Genomic DNA, 17,925 nt, shown 5'->3' with positions numbered 1-17,925 from the left:
ATATATATATATATATATATATATATATATATATATATATATATATATATTTATTATTATTTTTTTTTCCCTAACCAACATGTTTTATCTATGCAGAATTTTATCACAACTCTTGGCAATGAGCATGTGAAAGCAAAGTGAGGAATATCCTTGTGTAGTACTCCTAGGACTGATGTCACATGCAAGGCAAGGACATCACAAGGAGGAGTCAGATTACTGTAAGAATGGGCAGTGCAGTGTGCAGGCAGAGTAAGTGCTAGATGAGAGGGGATTGGAACAGGAATAAGGCTGTGCAGCACAACACTCATCCTAAACACAAGAAGCACTCATCATCTTCATCACTGTTGCAGTGCTGGGTTCATTTTCACCCATTGAAGAATAAGACCTCCGCGCTTCACATGACAGGCGTGTTGTGCTGGAGTTAATGCAGAATACACAGCAGCAGGGTTGTGATTGGAATGAGAAACATTATGTATTTTGGTAAGTGCCTTTCCCTTATTGTGTTTCAGCTTGTCTATGCAAAGCAGCTGTTTTGACATATGCATAATATATTCTCTGCCTTGCACAATTCTAATGCCCATCTTCTCCTTTAGCTCCTGAGCAGGCATTCATCTGCAGTGATTCCATTCAGCAGTCTTAATGACTGTCTCAATGAACTTCGTCCACATTATGTTTCACCCTAACTTGGGAAAAGTTGTCCCAGTTTAACGTGTCGTTTGATAATTGCCCTATGTTCCCTGCGCTCACGCTATAGTGTTGGGAAGGAATTGAGTTCCTTTAAGTAACTGGTTACAAGCAGAGTCGTAAAATACCTTGCTCGTTCTAATAAGTCCTTAGAGGGCTCACTGCTTGTTATATATTGTGCTTGGAAGGAGTTTGGTCTCATGCTAGTTCTGAAATAGCTTAAGAGAACGGTTCTGTACCTGCTCGCAGACAACATGCTGTAATTTTCTGCTGCCAGTCATGAGCTGTATTCTAGCACCATATCACTCAAGACTCTGCGCTAGATGTCATGTAGTAATACAGTCATACTGTGGTACACTGCTCACTCACAGAGGGGGGATCCAAATTAGGTTCTGATTGTCTATCACCATGTTTCAAGTGTCCGTAACCCTAGAAAACGAATCTTTTTTTTAACTTGTTTCCCCAAACATTCCCTCTTCATTTGACTTTGATGCTGAAAATATGTGTTTTGTATGAAAACCAGAACTTCATTATATGAAGCATGGTCAATAAGCAACATATGGCGAACAGTGATGTATTTGTGCAGAAAAAAAAAATAGGAACCACAGTAAAAAAAAAAAAAAAGAACATAACTGCTTGAAATAGTTACTGGTACATTACACTTTCATAAAATGAACATAAATAAAGTCAATGCAAAAGTTATTTTCTAAGAGCGTGAGAAGCCTTGATATCATGTCTAGCTGCTATCAACAGAATGTCTGTATGACATGTATCAATTCCATTGTTTAGGTCAAATCTCCAAAATATTTGTAGAAGCCTCTCTGCCACTTAGTTACATGAAACAGTGAAGGAAGGAAGGAAGGCACATAGCACTGATTCAGTGCCATGCCTATATGTCAGTATTGTAATGTGAAAGTACCTGCTTTACTAAGGTGATATGTATATGACATTAGAGGTGATAAGTTCTGCCCTGCTAGCTTTTTCCTTAATAAAAGCAGACAGGGCTGTTATATGGGAATACAATGTATTCAATACCTTGATAAATTTGAATAATGGTACATAAATCCTATGTTTGTGTGCATGTGTGTATATACTATATATATATATATATATATATATATATATATATATATATGTGTGTGTGTGTATATTCTACCTATTCCATATAAGGGTTCTTTACAGTTAGAGCAGTCAGACTGTGAAATGCCCTACCGTAAGAGACAGGCACTATGACTGTTTTAAAAAAAGGGCTGGACGTATTCTTCACTATATAGTGACAAAAAATGTACAATTGATGGAGAAAGGCTAAACTTGATGGACCTAGGTCATTTTTCAACCTAAATATGTATATATATATATATATATATATATATATATATATACAAAATATAAGATGTCTGTACAATGTGTAACATTCTTCAGATTTACATATATATATATATATATATATAATTTTCATAATCAACTGTAGCATTTGATAAATGAATGTCATGGTTAAAAGTCATTCTTCAGTGCAATCTTCAGAGGTTAGGTTGAAAGTATTCACTTAGAAAGGCTTCCACGAGCCAATTGTGCCAGGCAGTGTCATACTTAACGACACAATTATACACCGGGCACTCTGAGCTTGTAAATTATCTATCTCCACAGCTGTAGCAATAGGCTAACAGTCTACACACTGAGAGGAACAGTCAGTCGCATCTCCTCTAAGAAAACATGATGTTCCTATATTGTGCATAATCTTACAGAAATGCCACGTCCTTTACAAGTATATGCTAATGACAGTTAACTCCTTTTTATAATGACTTGGCCTACAGCCATGCATTACTTAAGAACCAGGGAACGATAATAAAGGGGGGAGTGGATTTGTGATATTTTCTACAGGAAAATATGCAAAAGGTATATATACATAAAAAAAAAAACTTGGGAATATGTTTATGATGGAAAGTGGTTAATAGTCCTGTGGAATGAGTCAGTGAAGGGCAAATGAAGGGTGGATTGGAACATTCACACCCTGCTGTTTGAGCCCATAAAGATCCATCATGAGGAATATATCTTCTAATTGTCAGACTCACAGCCTTCACTAGCATTCTGGAGCAATTATTTTAGAATGCTGTCAAAAATGATAGTACAGGGTCTACAAGACACGTATAATGCAGAACGGACGGTACACTTTGTGATTTACTCATCGTACTGGAGTCTAGGACAAAGTCACGTATAGAAAATGCTGAACTGCACATCATGTATCAATTCTCTTAATATCGGTTCCACGGGACAAGTCAACATTGCTTTTTACAATGAAATCTATGATAGTTACTATAGTTGTAAGGTACATCACAACTATTATATGATTTTTATGTAATTAATTTAACCCTTTAGATGGTCAGGGATGACCCACTCTATAATTTGAGACCGGAATGAGCGTAGCCCTGATCACAAGTGCTAAAATGGTGTGAAAAGATCCTATGGCACGGGCACAACACGGTATATTTACCCATTACTTGTCCGAAACTGTAACTTTTTATATGGTACCCTGAATCACTGTCACTGATACAGTTCCCATAAAAGAGAACTAAAAAACAAGGCGGTATAAACATTCCTAATAGAACAGTAAAACCAGCTTATGTTTGGCTGTCACAAGCCTTACAGCAGACATAAAGTGTAATGCCACTTTTCCCATTGTAGATTGTTCTCCTCAAAGTAACGGAACCACTATAAAGATTCACATTTATGGTCATTGATTGATGGACTATAAGTGTTACATATCTAAAAGCCAAGGCTTAAGTTAGGACACTTTATTAAAGATGTGAGATGCTGATGGACTCCGGATTCAAACATGGAACTAGATCTGTGCGTTTATGAGTTATTTTTCTTTCGCTTGGGAGATATTCCTAACATTATGAGACATTTTTAGTTTCCTTATCCATAAAATTCAGAGAATTGCTGCTCTTATCACTGATGGGAGTGTTTCCTTATAGCATTAATGAAATATGTATTACTAGAGGCCATAGGGAACCTTTGATAAATAGAAGATCAGGAGGTTTGTAGAGCTCGCTTGTCTTGAGTTTCCGCCGATTTGCAGTAATAAATAACATTTCTTTCATGGAATGGATTTGAAATTTTTAATGGATGTATTCTATTTTTTTTTTTTTTTTACTTTTCTAAGGTTTAAGTGAACATAAGTTCAAATATTCATAAACAAAAGACTTTTTCAGGGAGCAGTTCTTAACCCCTCCACGCCATGCGCCGTACTAGTACTGCACTGTCGGCACTGCATTTGTGCCAGCAGCAGTACTAGTACGGCGCACCGATCACCGCGGTCTCGCGCTAAGCACCGCGGTGATCGGGTGCGGGTGTCAGCTGTATATGACAGCTGACACCCCGCAGCAATGCCCACGATCGGCGCTATCGCCAATCGCGGGCATTTAACCCCTCTGATGCCGCTGTCAGTAGTGACAGCGGCATAGCGGGGGATCGCGCAGGGACGGGGGCTCCCTGCGCTCTCCCACCGGAGCAACGCAATGAGATCGCGTTGCTCCGGTGACCCGGAAGGAGTCCCCAGATCCAAGATGGCCGCCGGACTCCTTCCGGGTCATGAAGTGACCTGGCTAGCCGGCGCCTGCTGAGAGCAGGCGCCAGAAAGCCACCTAAACTGCCTGTCAGATCGTTGATCTGACCGTGTGCTATGCACAGTGTCAGATCAACGATCTGATCTAATACAGAGATGTCCCACCCTGGGGCAATGTTAGAAAGTTCAAAAAAAAAAATAGAATGTGTAAAAAAAAAAAAAAAAATCCCCAAATAAAAAAAAAAAAAAACATTTCCCAATAAATCCATTTATTTATGTAAAAAAAAAAAAAACAATAAATGTACACATATTTGGTATCGCCGCGTCCGTAACGACCCGCTCTATAAAACTATCCCACTAGTTAACCCCTTCAGTGAACACCGCAAAAAATAAAAATAAAAAACAAGGCAAAAAACATTGCTTTATTATCATACAGGCGAACAAAAAGTGGAATAACACGCGATCAAAACGACGGATATAAATAACCATGGTACCGCTGAAAACGTCATCTTGTCCTGCAAAAAAAAAGCCGCCACACAGCATCATCAGCAGAAAAATAAAAAAGTTATAGCTCTCAGAATAATGCGATGCAAAAACAATTATTTTTTTATATAAAATAGTTTTTATTGTGTAAAAGCGCCAAAACATAAAAAAATTACATAAATGAGGTATTGCTGTAATCGTACTGACCTGAAGAATAAAACAGCTTTATCCATTTTACCACACGTGGAATGGTATAAACGCCCCCCCTAAAAGAAATTCAGGAATTGCTGGTTTTTGTTCATTCCGCCTCCCAAAAATCGGAATAAAAAGCGATCAAAAAATGTCATCTGCCCGAAAATGTTACCAATAAAAACGTCAACTCGTCCCGCAAAAAACAAGACCTCATATGACTCTGTGGGCCAAAATATGGATAAATTATAGCTCTCAAAATGTGGTGATGCAAAAACTATTTTTTGCAATAAAAAGCGTCTTTTAGTGTGTGACAGCTGCCAATCATAAAAATCCGCCAAAAAAACGCTATAAAAGTAAATCAAACCCCCCTTCATCACCCCCTTAGTTAGGGAAAAATAATAAAATGTAAAAAAATGTATTTAATTCCATTTTCCCATTAGGGCTAGGGTTAGGGCTAGGGTTAGGGTTAGGGCAAGGGTTAGGGTTAGGGCTAGGGTTAGGGCTAGGGTTAGGGCTAGGGCTAGGGTTAGGGCTAGGGTTAGGGCTAGGGTTGGGGTTAGGGTTTCAGTTATAATTGGGGGTATCCACTGTTTAGGGGCTCTCCAAATGCGACATGGCGTCCGATCTCAATTCCAGCCAATTCTGCTTTGAAAAAGTAAAACAGTGCTCCTTCCCTTCCGAGTTCTCCTGTGTGCCCAAACAGTGGTTCCCCCCAACATATGGGGTATCAGCGTTCTCAGGACAAGTTGGACAACAACTTTTGGGGTCCAATTTGTCCTGTTACCCTTGGGAAAATAAAAACATAGGGGATAAAATATCATTTTCATGGAAAAAAAAATATTTTTTATTTTCACGGCTCTGCGTGCTAGGAGTCGAGATTCCTCTGCTGCACAGGGGGAATCTCGATCCGTCTCCGCTGCAGTCTCCCATTCTCCTCCAGCCGCAGTGGAGTCTGCTCAGCAGGGACGTCGATCCCAGCGTCTCGCTCAGTCTGACTCTGTGAGAAGAGTTACTGCTGCTTCTCCAGCTTCTGCCTGTAAAGCCTATACTGGTCTGCAGCGAGTGGACTTGGAAGGGCAAAGTTTCTGTGGCCGCTTCCTGTCCTGCAACTATATAAACTGCGCATGACCGCACGGCCATGCGCTAGTGTACAATTTAATATGTGTGTTTGTTGTGAGTGCAAGTCGTTCTTTAAATACCCCAACCCTATTGTATGATTCTTCGCGTATGGAGTATGGCTGCTATCTAGCGCCCGACTTATCACTCAACGTGTCACACACGTGTCAGCGTCTACTGCTGTGACCGCCAGTGCGGTGCCACGCGCCAGTGTGCACTTCCTGACCCACGTCTGGGTGCTTAGTGGTGCCTGCCAGCACGGCACAGTTCGCACTTCGGTGCCTTAATTATATAACTCCTTTCACACCCAGTTGCGGTGTAGTGCCAGCAAGGGTCTAATCGGACTACAATCCTTGTTGGGGTTTAGTTCGCTGACCACTTGCTCGCGCTCTATGTGCGGTACCGCAGTCCTGTGACGCAACAGGATCGCTTTCTTCACGCTGGGTGAGGTTTAACCCACGCGTGTATACTTTTGAATACCGCCATATTGTCTGTCATTTCCTAGCAGCAGGTTTCACCTGCACGGTGGACCCCGGACTGCGAACGCATCTATATCATCTCTCTTGGTGCGTTCCGCCAGTCCTAACATTACACTAGCGCCAGGGTCTGGCTAGTGATGACAGACAAACAGCAATCTCTGCGGCATATCCAGCAGCTGGAGGGTAGGTTGGCGGCTCTCGAGAGCGCGACCTCAGCTGTGGATGTTACTGCAGTAGCTGTACAGGCTGCCAGCGTGGCTGCAGCTACTATGTCCATTGCCACCCCTGTTCCGACATTATCTCGCCTCCCGCTGCCAGAAAAATTTTCTGGTGTTAGCAAGTTTTGTAGGGGATTTGTGAGTCAGTGCTCTATTCACCTCGAGCTCCTGGCTACACGTTTTCCCACAGAGCGGGCTAAGGTGGGATTTATTCTGTCTCTATTGTCGGACAGGGCGTTGGAATGGGCTACGCCGCTGTTGGAGCATGGCGATCATGTGGTGCAGAGTGCTCCGCTGTTTCTGAGCGCTCTGAAACAGGTCTTTTTAGGACCTCAAGTCACCCATGATACTGCGCTCCAATTGCTGGCATTAACTCAGGGTGAGTCCTTGGTCAGTCATTTTGCCGTCCAATTCCGCACCTTAGCATCTGAGCTAGATTGGTCGGATAAAGCTCTTATCCCCATATTTTGGAGGGGCTTGGCTGACCACGTAAAGGACGCTCTGGCCACTAGGGAGATTCCTGCCACACTGGAGGAGTTAATAACTGTCTCCACTCGAATTGACCTCCGTTTTAACGAGCGGAGGTTAGAGCGAGCCCAGTGTAGGCAGAGGTTTCGGCTGGCTCCTACTTTTGCCAAACGTCTGGAATTTCCGGTCCTGGTTCCTGAGTCACATGAGGCCAGGGAAGTGTCACAAGCAGGATCTAAGTCCCGGACCGCTTGTGCACTCAGGGTCTGTCATGTTTGCCAGCAGTCAGGACATCTAGCCTCCAGATGTCCTCAGCGGTCGAGGAAACGTCAGCGTCTAGTGGTAGTAGGTGGAGGTACACTAGACACGGCGACGTTTGCCTCTAAGTTGTCCTTTAAGGGGACAATTACTATTGGCTCATTCTCCCACTCGGTAGAGCTCTGCGTGGATTCTGGGGCGGAGGGCAATTTTATGTCTTCTGCCTTTGCCCAACGTCACGCAATACCCCTGGTTATGCTTGCTCAACCAGTAACGGTGCGAGTGGTGAATGGGTCGACATTGCCCTCACAGATAACACACCAGACCATCCCTTTTACTCTGTCCATGTCGCCATCTCATCAGGAGATAATTTCTCTGCTCGTCATTCCGGAAGGAATTGATGAGGTCCTGTTGGGAATACCTTGGCTACGGTACCACTCTCCTCATATCGAGTGGTCCTCAGGCAGAATTCTGGGTTGGGGTGAATCTTGTGGGGGTAGGTGTCAGAGGGAGTGCGTTCAGGTTGCTACTACTGAGGTACCCACAGATCTATCCTCTCTCCCCAAGCAGTATTGGTCTTATGCAGACGTGTTCTCCAAAAAGGCGGCAGAGGTCCTTCCGCCTCATCACCCCTATGACTGTCCTATTGATCTCTTGCCTGGTGCTGAGCCTCCCCGGGGTCGAGTTTATCCGCTATCTCTCCCGGAGACGGAGGCAATGTCACAGTACATCCAGGAAAATCTGGCAAGAGGATTCATTAGGAAGTCAGTGTCACCTGCTGGGGCAGGGTTCTTCTTCGTGCAGAAGAAGAATGGGGAATTGCGCCCATGCATAGACTACAGGGGTCTTAACGCCATCACCGTTAAGAATAAGTATCCTTTGCCCTTGATATCTGAGTTATTCGATAGACTTCGGGGAGCAAGGGTATTTACTAAATTAGATTTGCGGGGTGCTTACAACCTGATTCGCATCCGTGAGGGGGACGAATGGAAGACGACCTTTAACACCAGGGATGGGCACTATGAGTATCTGGTGATGCCCTTCGGGCTCTGTAATGCCCCAGCCGTTTTCCAAGACTTTGTGAACGATATCTTCCGGGATATGCTTTCCACCTCGGTCGTAGTCTATCTGGATGATATTCTTATCTACTCTCCAGATATTGACTCCCACCGGAGAGATGTTTGCAAAGTCTTCGACCTCCTACGGGCAAACTCCCTCTATGCCAAATTGGAGAAGTGTATGTTTGAGCAAGAGTCTTTACCTTTCCTGGGCTACATCATCTCGGCCCAGGGATTGGCTATGGATCCTGCCAAACTACAGGCAGTGATGGACTGGCAGGAACCCCATTCTCTGAAAGCGGTGCAGTGCTTTATGGGGTTCATAAATTACTATCGTCAGTTCATCCCCCACTTCTCAACCCTGGTAGCTCCCTTGGTATCCCTCACCAAGAAGGGAGCGAATCCTAAATCGTGGTCCGAAGAGGTCTCCAAGGCCTTCACTTCTATTAAGTCCCACTTTGCTAGCGCTCCCATCTTACATCGTCCCGAGGTGGATAAGCCATTCCTAATGGAGGTGGATGCCTCTTCCGTTGGTGCAGGAGCAGTCCTCTATCAAAAGGATGCTCAAGGTCGGAAGCATCCATGCTTCTTCTTCTCAAAAACCTTCTCACCAGCGGAGAGAAATTACTCCATCGGGGATAGGGAGTTACTGGCAATGAAGTTGGCCTTTTCGGAATGGAGACATCTCTTGGAGGGTGCTCGGTTCCCATTCCAAGTCTACACGGACCACAAGAATTTGGTCTATTTACAGACAGCCCAGCGGCTGAATTCTCGTCAGGCCAGATGGTCCTTGTTTTTCTCCCGGTTCCACTTCACTCTACATTATCTCGCCGGGGAGAAGAACATTCGTGCTGACGCTCTCTCTCGCTCCCTGGTGTCAACTGTGGAGGAGGAGGACGAGCCTCGGCTCATTGTCCCTTCAGAGAGTCTGAGAACCGTAGCTCCGGTTTCGCTTGAGTCTGTGCCTCCGGGCAAGACTTTTGTCCCCATCAATTTGCGTCCGGAGGTTCTCTCGTGGGCTCATTCGTCCAGAGTGGGTGGACACTTTGGGGCAAAGAGGACATCTGAGTTGTTGGCGAGAATGTATTGGTGGCCACATATGGTTCGTGACGTTGGAGACTACGTTCGGGCATGTGTCTCTTGTGCCAAAAATAAGTCTCTCCGTCAACGGCCAGCTGGGTTGTTATACCCTCTGCCGGTGGCAGACAGGCCCTGGGAGATGGTCGGGATGGACTTTGTGGTGGGTTTGCCCAAGTCACGTGGCTGTACTGTCATTTGGGTTATCACCGACCATTTTTCTAAAATAGTGCATTTGGTGCCGCTTCCCCGGCTACCTTCTGCACGGGCCTTGGCAGCATTGTTTGTTAAACACATCTTCCGTCTTCACGGTATGCCAGACAAAATTGTCAGTGACCGGGGTCCCCAGTTTGCGTCTCGGTTCTGGAGAGAGCTTTGTCGCCTTCTCAGTATCGAGTTGAATCTCTCTTCGGCATATCATCCCGAGACGAATGGGTTGGTGGAGAGAGCCAACCAGACCTTGGTCACATATCTGCGACATTTTGTCTCTGCTAAACAAGATGACTGGGCATCTTTGCTACCGTGGGCGGAGTTTGCTCTTAACAATGCTGTAGCTGACTCCACTGGACAGACCCCATTCCTCCTTAACTATGGTCAGCATCCGCGGGTACCTGTGCCCATGCCCGTGTCTTCCGCCGATTCCAGGGTGGCAGACTGGGCTGTGGAGGCACGGGACATTTGGGATCGCACTCAGGATGCCATTCGGGCTTCCAAGGAGAGAATGAGGTCCTCCGCCGATGTTCATCGGCGCCCCGCTCCGACCTTTGCTCCTGGCGACTTGGTGTGGCTCTCCGCCCGTAACATCAGGCTGCGAGTTGAGTCCACTAAGTTTGCGCCTCGCTACTTGGGTCCCTTCAAGGTTCTCGAACAGGTTAATCCTGTGGTTTACCGCCTGGCTCTTCCTCCACGCTTGGGTATCACCGACACCTTTCATGTGTCCCTCTTGAAACCCGTATACATGTCCCGGTTTTCCGAGTCATCTGCCGGGACATTGGGTTCGTCTACGGACGATTACGAGGTGAACGCTATTTTGGGGTGTAAGGTGGTACGCGGCAAAAAGTTCTATCTGGTGGATTGGAAGGGTTATGGTCCAGAGAACAGGTCATGGGAGCCTGCTGAAAACATTCGGGCCCCACAGCTCATTGCTGCCTTCGAACGTAGCGAGGCCCAAGGAGGGGGGGGCGCTAGGAGGGGGGGTGATGTTAGGAGTCGAGTTTCCTCTGCTGCACAGGGGGAATCTCGATCCGTCTCCGCTGTGGTCTCCCATTCTCCTCCAGCCGCAGTGGAGCCTGCTCAGCAGGGACGTCGATCCCAGCGTCTCGCTCAGTCTGACTCTGTGAGAAGAGTTACTGCTGCTTCTCCAGCTTCTGCCTGTAAAGCCTATACTGGTCTGCAGCGAGTGGACTTCTCTGGGACTAAGCCCCTTTCTGCGCACACTGAGCATGCCCAGGGCAAGATCTCCCGTTGGAGATCGAGGGTCATGTGCTCAGACTCTGCAGCGCATTCTATTGGTCCTCTTGGCAGGTCTTGGAAGGGCAAAGTTTCTGTGGCCGCTTCCTGTCCTGCAACTATATAAACTGCGCATGACCGCACGGCCATGCGCTAGTGTACAATTTAATACGTGTGTTTGTTGTGAGTGCAAGTCGTTCTTTAAATACCCCAACCCTATTGTATGATTGTTCGCGTATGGAGTATGGCTGCTATCTAGCGCCCGACTTATCACTCAACGTGTCACACACGTGTCAGCGTCTACTGCTGTGACCGCCAGTGCGGTGCCACGCGCCAGTGTGCGCTTCCTGACCCACGTCTGGGTGCTTAGTGGTGCCTGCCAGCACGGCACAGTTCGCACTTCGGTGCCTTAATTATATAACTCCTTTCACACCCAGTTGCGGTGTAGTGCCAGCAAGGGTCTAATTGGACTACAATCCCTGTTGGGGCTTAGTTCGCTGACCACTTGCTCGTGCTCTATGTGCGGTACCGCGGTCCTGTGACGCAACAGGATCGCTTTCTTCACGCTGGGTGAGGTTTAACCCACGCATGTATACTTTTGAATACCGCCATATTGTCTGTCATTTCCTAGCAGCAGGTTTCACCTGCACGGTGGACCCCGGACTGCGAACGCATCTATATCATCTCTCTTGGTGCGTTCCGCCAGTCCTAACACTGCGTTATAAACTGTAGTGAAACACTTGTTGGTTCAAAGCTCTCACAACACATCTAGATAAGTTCCTTGGGGGGTCTAGTTTCCAATATGGGGTCACTTGTGGTGGGTTTCTACTGTTTAGGTACATCAGGGGCTCTGCAAATGCAACATGACACCTGCAGTCCATTCCATCTAAATCTGCATTTCAAACGGTGCTCCTTCCCTTCCGAGCTCTGCCATGCACTCAAACGGTGGTTCCCCCCACATGTGGGGTATCAGCGTACTCAGGACAAATTGGACAATAACATTTGTGGTCCAATTTCTCCTGTTACCCATGGGAAAAAAAAATTGCGGGCTAAAACATAATTTTGTGGAAAGAAAAAATGATTTTTTAATTTTCACAATGCTACATTCTAAACTTTAGTGAAACAATTGGGGGTTAAAAGTGCTCACCACACATCTAGATAAGTTCCTTAGGGGGTCTTCTTTCCAAAATGGGGTCACTTGTGGGGGGTTTCCACTGTTAAGGCACGTCAGGGGCTCTCCAAATGCGACATGGCGTCCGATCTCAATTCCAGCCAATTTTGCATTGAAAAGTCAAATGGCACTCCTTCCCTTCCGAGCTCTGCCATGCGCTCAAACAGTGGTTTATCCCCATATATGAAGTATTGACGTACTCAGGACAAATTGCACAACAACTTTTGGGGTCCAATTTATCCTGTTACCCTTGGGAAAATAAAAAATTTGGGGCAAAAAGATCATTTTTTGTGAAAATTAATATAAATTTTTTTTTACGGCTCTACATTATAAACTTCTGTGAAGCACTTGGAGGTTCAAAGTGCTCACCACACATCTAGATTAGTTCCTTAGGGGGTCTACTTTCCAAAATGGTGTCACTTGTGGGGGTTTCCACTGTTTAGGCACATCAGGGGCTCTCCAATCGTGACATGGGCTCCGATCTCAATTCCAGCAAATCTTGCATTGAAAAGTCAAATGGCGCTCCTTCCCTTCCGAGCTCTGCCATGTGCCCAAACAGTGGTTTACCCCCACATATGGGGTATCGGCGTACTCAGGACAAATTGTACAACGACTTTTGTGGTCCAATTTCTCCTGTTACCCTTGGTAAAATGAAACAAATTGGACCTGAAGTAAAAATTTTGTGAAAAAAAGTTAAATGTTCAATTTTTTTAAACATTCAAAAAATTCCTGTGAAGCACCTGAAGGGTTAATAAACTTTTTGAATGTGGTTTTGAGTACCTTGAGGGGTGCAGTTTTTAGAATGGTGTCACTTTTGGGCATTTTCTGTCATATAGACCCCTCAAAGTCACTTCAAGTGTGAGGTGGTCCGTAAAAAAATGGTTTTGCAAATTTTGTTGCAAAAATGAGAAATCGCTGGTCAACTTTTAACCCTTATAACGTCCTAACAAAAAAAAATTATGTTTCCAAAATTGTGCTGATGTAAAGCAGACATGTGGGAAATGTTGTTTATTAACTACAGGTCCTTCTCAAAAAATTAGCATATAGTGTTAAATTTGATTATTTACCATAATGTAATGATTACAATTAAACTTTCATATATTATAGATTCATTATCCATCAACTGAAATTTGTCAGGTCTTTTATTGTTTTAATACTGATGATTTTGGCATACAACTCCTGATAACCCAAAAAACCTGTCTCAATAAATTAGCATATTTCACCCATCCAATCAAATAAAAGTGTTTTTTAATAACAAACAAAAAAACCATCAAATAATAATGTTCAGTTATGCACTCAATACTTGGTCGGGAATCCTTTGGCAGAAATGACTGCTTCAATGCGGCGTGGCATGGAGGCAATCAGCCTGTGACACTGCTGAGATGTTATGGAGGCCCAGGATGCTTCAATAGCGGCCTTAAGCTCATCCAGAGTGTTGGGTCTTGCGTCTCTCAACTTTCTCTTCACAATATCCCACAGATTCTCTATGGGGTTCAGGTCAGGAGAGTTGGCAGGCCAATTGAGCACAGTAATACCATGGTCAGTAAACCATTTACCAGTGGTTTTGGCACTGTGAGCAGGTGCCAGGTCGTGCTGAAAAATGAAATCTTCATCTCCATAAAGCATTTCAGCCGATGGAAGCATGAAGTGCTCCAAAATCTCCTGATAGCTAGCTGCATTGACCCTGCCCTTGATGAAACACAGTGGACCAACACCAGCAGCTGACATGGCACCCCACACCATCACTGACTGTGGGTACTTGACACTGGACTTCAGGCATTTTGGCATTTCCTTCTCCCCAGTCTTCCTCCAGACTCTGGCACCTTGATTTCTGAATGACATGCAAAATTTGCTTTCATCAGAAAAAAGTACTTGGGACCACTTAGCAACAGTCCAGTGCTGCTTCTCTGTAGCCCAGGTCAGGCGCCTCTGCCGCTGTTTATGGTTCAAAAGTGGCTTTACCTGGGGAATGCGGCACCTGTAGCCCATTTCCTGCACACGCCTGTGCACGGTGGCTCTGGATGTTTCCACACCAGACTCAGTCCACTGCTTCCTCAGGTTCCCCAAGGTCTGGAATCGGTCCTTCTCCACAATCTTCCTCAGGGTCCGGTCTCCTCTTCTCGTTGTACAGCGTTTTCTGCCACATTGTTTCCTTCCAACAGACTTACCATTGAGGTGCCTTGATACAGCACTCTGGGAACAGCCTATTTGTTGAGAAATTTCTTTCTGGGTCTTACCCTCTTGCTTGAGGGTGTCAATGATGGCCTTCTTGACATCTGTCAGGTCGCTAGTCTTACCCATGATGGGGGTTTTGAGTAACGAACCAGGCAGGGAGTTTATAAAAGCCTCAGGTATCTTTTGCATGTGTTTAGAGTTAATTAGTTGATTCAGAAGATTAGGGTAATAGGTCGTTTAGAGAACCTTTTCTTGATATGCTAATTTATTGAGACAGGTTTTTTGGGTTATCAGGAGTTGTATGCCAAAATCATCAGTATTAAAACAATAAAAGACCTGACAAATTTCAGTTAGTGGATAATGAATCTATAATATATGAAAGTTTAATTGTAATCATTACATTATGGTAAATAATGAAATTTAACACTATATGCTAATTTTTTGAGAAGGACCTGTATATTATGCGATATAACTCTCTAATTTAAGGGCATAAAAACTAAGAGTTTGAAAATTGCTAAGTTTTCATAATTTCCGACAAATTTTTGTTTTTTTCACAAATAAATGCAAGTCATACCGAAGAAGTTTTACCACTATCATGAAGAACAATATGTCACGAGAAAAGATTGTCAGAATCACCAGGATCCGTTGAAGCGTTTCAGAGTTATGATCTCATAAAGTGGCAGTGGTCAGAATTGTAAAAATTGGCCCTGTCACTTAGGTGAAAACAGGCTTTGCGGTGAAGGGGTTAATATGTGCGCTGTATTTTTTTAAATTAAAAAAAAAAATATATATATATATATTACTTGGCTCTATTTATAATTGTCCGTATCACACTTTTTCTCCAGTATAAAGCCAAAAAGTGGTAATACTTGATTAGAAAGTATTTTTTTTGTATCAGCAACACTATTGTCCCTATGCTGCGTCTGGTATTGCACAACATGTTCATTCACTTAAATGAAGTTGAGATGTGCGGAGTGAAAAAACATAATCAACCTACAGATATGGGATTAATCTGCATGTTAATAGCATTCTGAACCTGCCCAGTACCCTCACTTTTTCCCAGCCGCCAGATAGAAATGAACTTTATATTCCCAGCTGCTTTCCTGCTTCAGTAACAGGGGTAGCACCGATGCGGTTTCACTCACCTCTCTTTGTGTAGTGAGCGGCGGCTGTAACCGCATTCCCGGTACAGACTGACACTGGCTCAGCATTAGGACTGGCTGTCAGTCAATGCCAGGGGCGTGTTGACCGAAATCGATCCAGAGCCACCCCCATGACTGAAACCCTCAGTTGAAACCTTAAGGCTCAGGCTACAGAGTGACTTTGGTTATAGCACATCATGCGATCAATAATGACTGCATCCCGATGCTACAGAATAACAGATTCGCATGTTGACTTCAACTTCAACTGTGACAAACAACTCTCTAAAATTCCATATGGGTCTGAAGTTTTGTGACTCGCTTGTTGTGGTCTCGGTACTTTAGGGATCGCAATGTGACGCCATTCACCTGCGATGTAGCAGTAGCACGTAGGATTGTTTGGGTGCATGACCTCTGTCATGACCAAAGTTGCAGAGTAGCCCTAACTTAATGCTAAAAAAAGCACTCCTTCATCCTTGCCTTTGCTTCTCGATCAAGCTGTTTCCAAAATGTCCATAAATTTGAATCAGGGGAACCATGGACATGCTTGACCATTTTTCACCTGCTGGATTGGGGCCCAGAGGACCTTTCTATGACTGGTTCAGACTAGAAGAATTTCCTGAAGTCGGACCCTCATCAATCAGGATACCTCATAAATATGCCATAAATGTTGCTGTTGAGAACATTCTTTTAAGCTCTGTGTTTAGACACCTGTGCTGCTGAAACATTCTGTTTGGTCAGCTATTGGCTTATGTAAGTGGACCAGTCATAAATATATAATACATGGAAGTGCAGAATGTATCCAGTATGTGTCTAATAATAGTTCCTTAAAACATTGGGTTAATATTTGGAGTCTGTTTTAATCAAAATGACTAATGTTTTTATATGGGAACGTTGCCCACCTGTAAAAAGCTATGGTAAATGTTACGGTGAGTTTATTGGTTTTTCCCCCTAAAGTGAATGATGCCTTTACTGCAACTTTTAAGACAATTGCAAATGAATTTTATAAAAGTTTTTTTATTTCTTTTCTTTCTTTGTCTCTGGCCAAAATAAAATTACTCTTCACTGCTTAGAACACTTGGCAAGCAGAATAGACTGCAGCAGCTGTAATGAAGTATTTGGAATTTTTATTTTATCTTTTTACAAGCTTATCATGGTCTCATGTGTAGACATTATAACATAAACAAGCCAAAGATATATCTACATTCTTCTGCTTTACTTGGTTTCAAAGTAAGAAGAAAAAGGCAATTCAGTGTTAAGTTCCAGTTATAGGAGCGCTTGTCCCACGACTACCATGGTTCTAAGTTTTAGTTTTCCAGTTTATGGGTAAGGTGTCCTAATTTAGATATGCACAGACAGATATGATCACTAATCAGGTGGGTCCTGAGTTTGTTTAAAGGAGGCTTCCAGATTTAGATTATTATTGGCAATGGTTGAAAAATATATCCACCATCACTCTTGATGAAGGAGCCAAGGTGTGTGGCGAGGCCTGCAGCGCATATATCTATAAAATCATCTAAGGGGCACTTCCGTCTGTTTGTCTGCCTGCCTTTCTGTCTGTCTGTCGCGGAAATCCCGCGTCACTGATTGGTCGCAGCCGCCAGGTGACAATCAGCGACGGGCACAGTCCGGCCGCGAATTCGCCCCTTCCTACTCTGTCAGTGCCCCCTCCAGTCAGCGCTCACACAGGGTTAATGGCTGCGTTACACTGCGTTATGCTGTGGTGTAACGCAGTCCGTTAATGCTGCTATTAGCCCTGCGTGACCAACTTTTTACTATTGATGCTGCCTATGCAGAATCAATAGTAAAAAGATCTAATGTTAAAAATTTAAAAAATTAAAAATCATTATATACTCACCGTCTGGCGCCTTTCCCGCTTATCGCGATGCTTCAGGCCATGCATTGCAGTCTCGTGAGATGATGACGTAGCGGTCTCGCAAGACCGCTAAGTCATCTGAGTAATTTCGCAATGCATCACTGGGAACGGAAGCTGGCGGCCGCATCACGCACATACGGACAGCTTCGCTGGATGCCGGAGGGTGAGTATATAACTATTTTTTATTTTCATTTTTTTTTTGACAGGGATATGGTGCCTACAGTGCTATATAGTACTTGGGCTGTGTTATATACTGCGAGGCTGCTATATACTACGTGTGCAGTGTTATATACTGTGTGGCCTGTGTTATATACTGCATGGGCAATGTTATATACTACGTGGGCAATGTTAAATACTACGTGGGCTGTGTTATATATTGTGTGGATGCTATATATTACATGGGCTGTGTTATAAACTACATGTGCAGTGTTATATCCTACGCGGGCTGTGTTATATGCTACATGGCTGGACAATATACTATGTGGCAGTGTTATATACTACGTGGGCAGTGGCTGGG

General features: G+C 44.2%; 1 protein-coding gene across 2 annotated transcripts in view; it reads left to right on the top strand.

Moving 5' to 3' along the window:
* The first annotated feature begins 223 nt into the window (after positions 1-223).
* Positions 224-17,925, top strand: part of ZNF385D (zinc finger protein 385D) — a 585,391-nt gene continuing 567,689 nt past the window's right edge. The window contains exon 1 of one of the 2 annotated variants that reach the window (XM_069729985.1): positions 224-480. In XM_069729985.1, coding sequence (XP_069586086.1) covers positions 459-480 — 22 coding nt within the window. In that variant the 5' untranslated portion in view covers positions 224-458. The remainder of the gene's footprint in view (positions 481-17,925) is intronic. The other variant, XM_069729986.1, reaches the window with a different exon arrangement.

This window comes from Ranitomeya imitator, chromosome 6, assembly GCF_032444005.1.
Source record: "Ranitomeya imitator isolate aRanImi1 chromosome 6, aRanImi1.pri, whole genome shotgun sequence".
NCBI classification, from domain to species: domain Eukaryota; kingdom Metazoa; phylum Chordata; class Amphibia; order Anura; family Dendrobatidae; genus Ranitomeya; species Ranitomeya imitator.
This window is presented reverse-complemented; position numbering and strand designations above follow the sequence as displayed.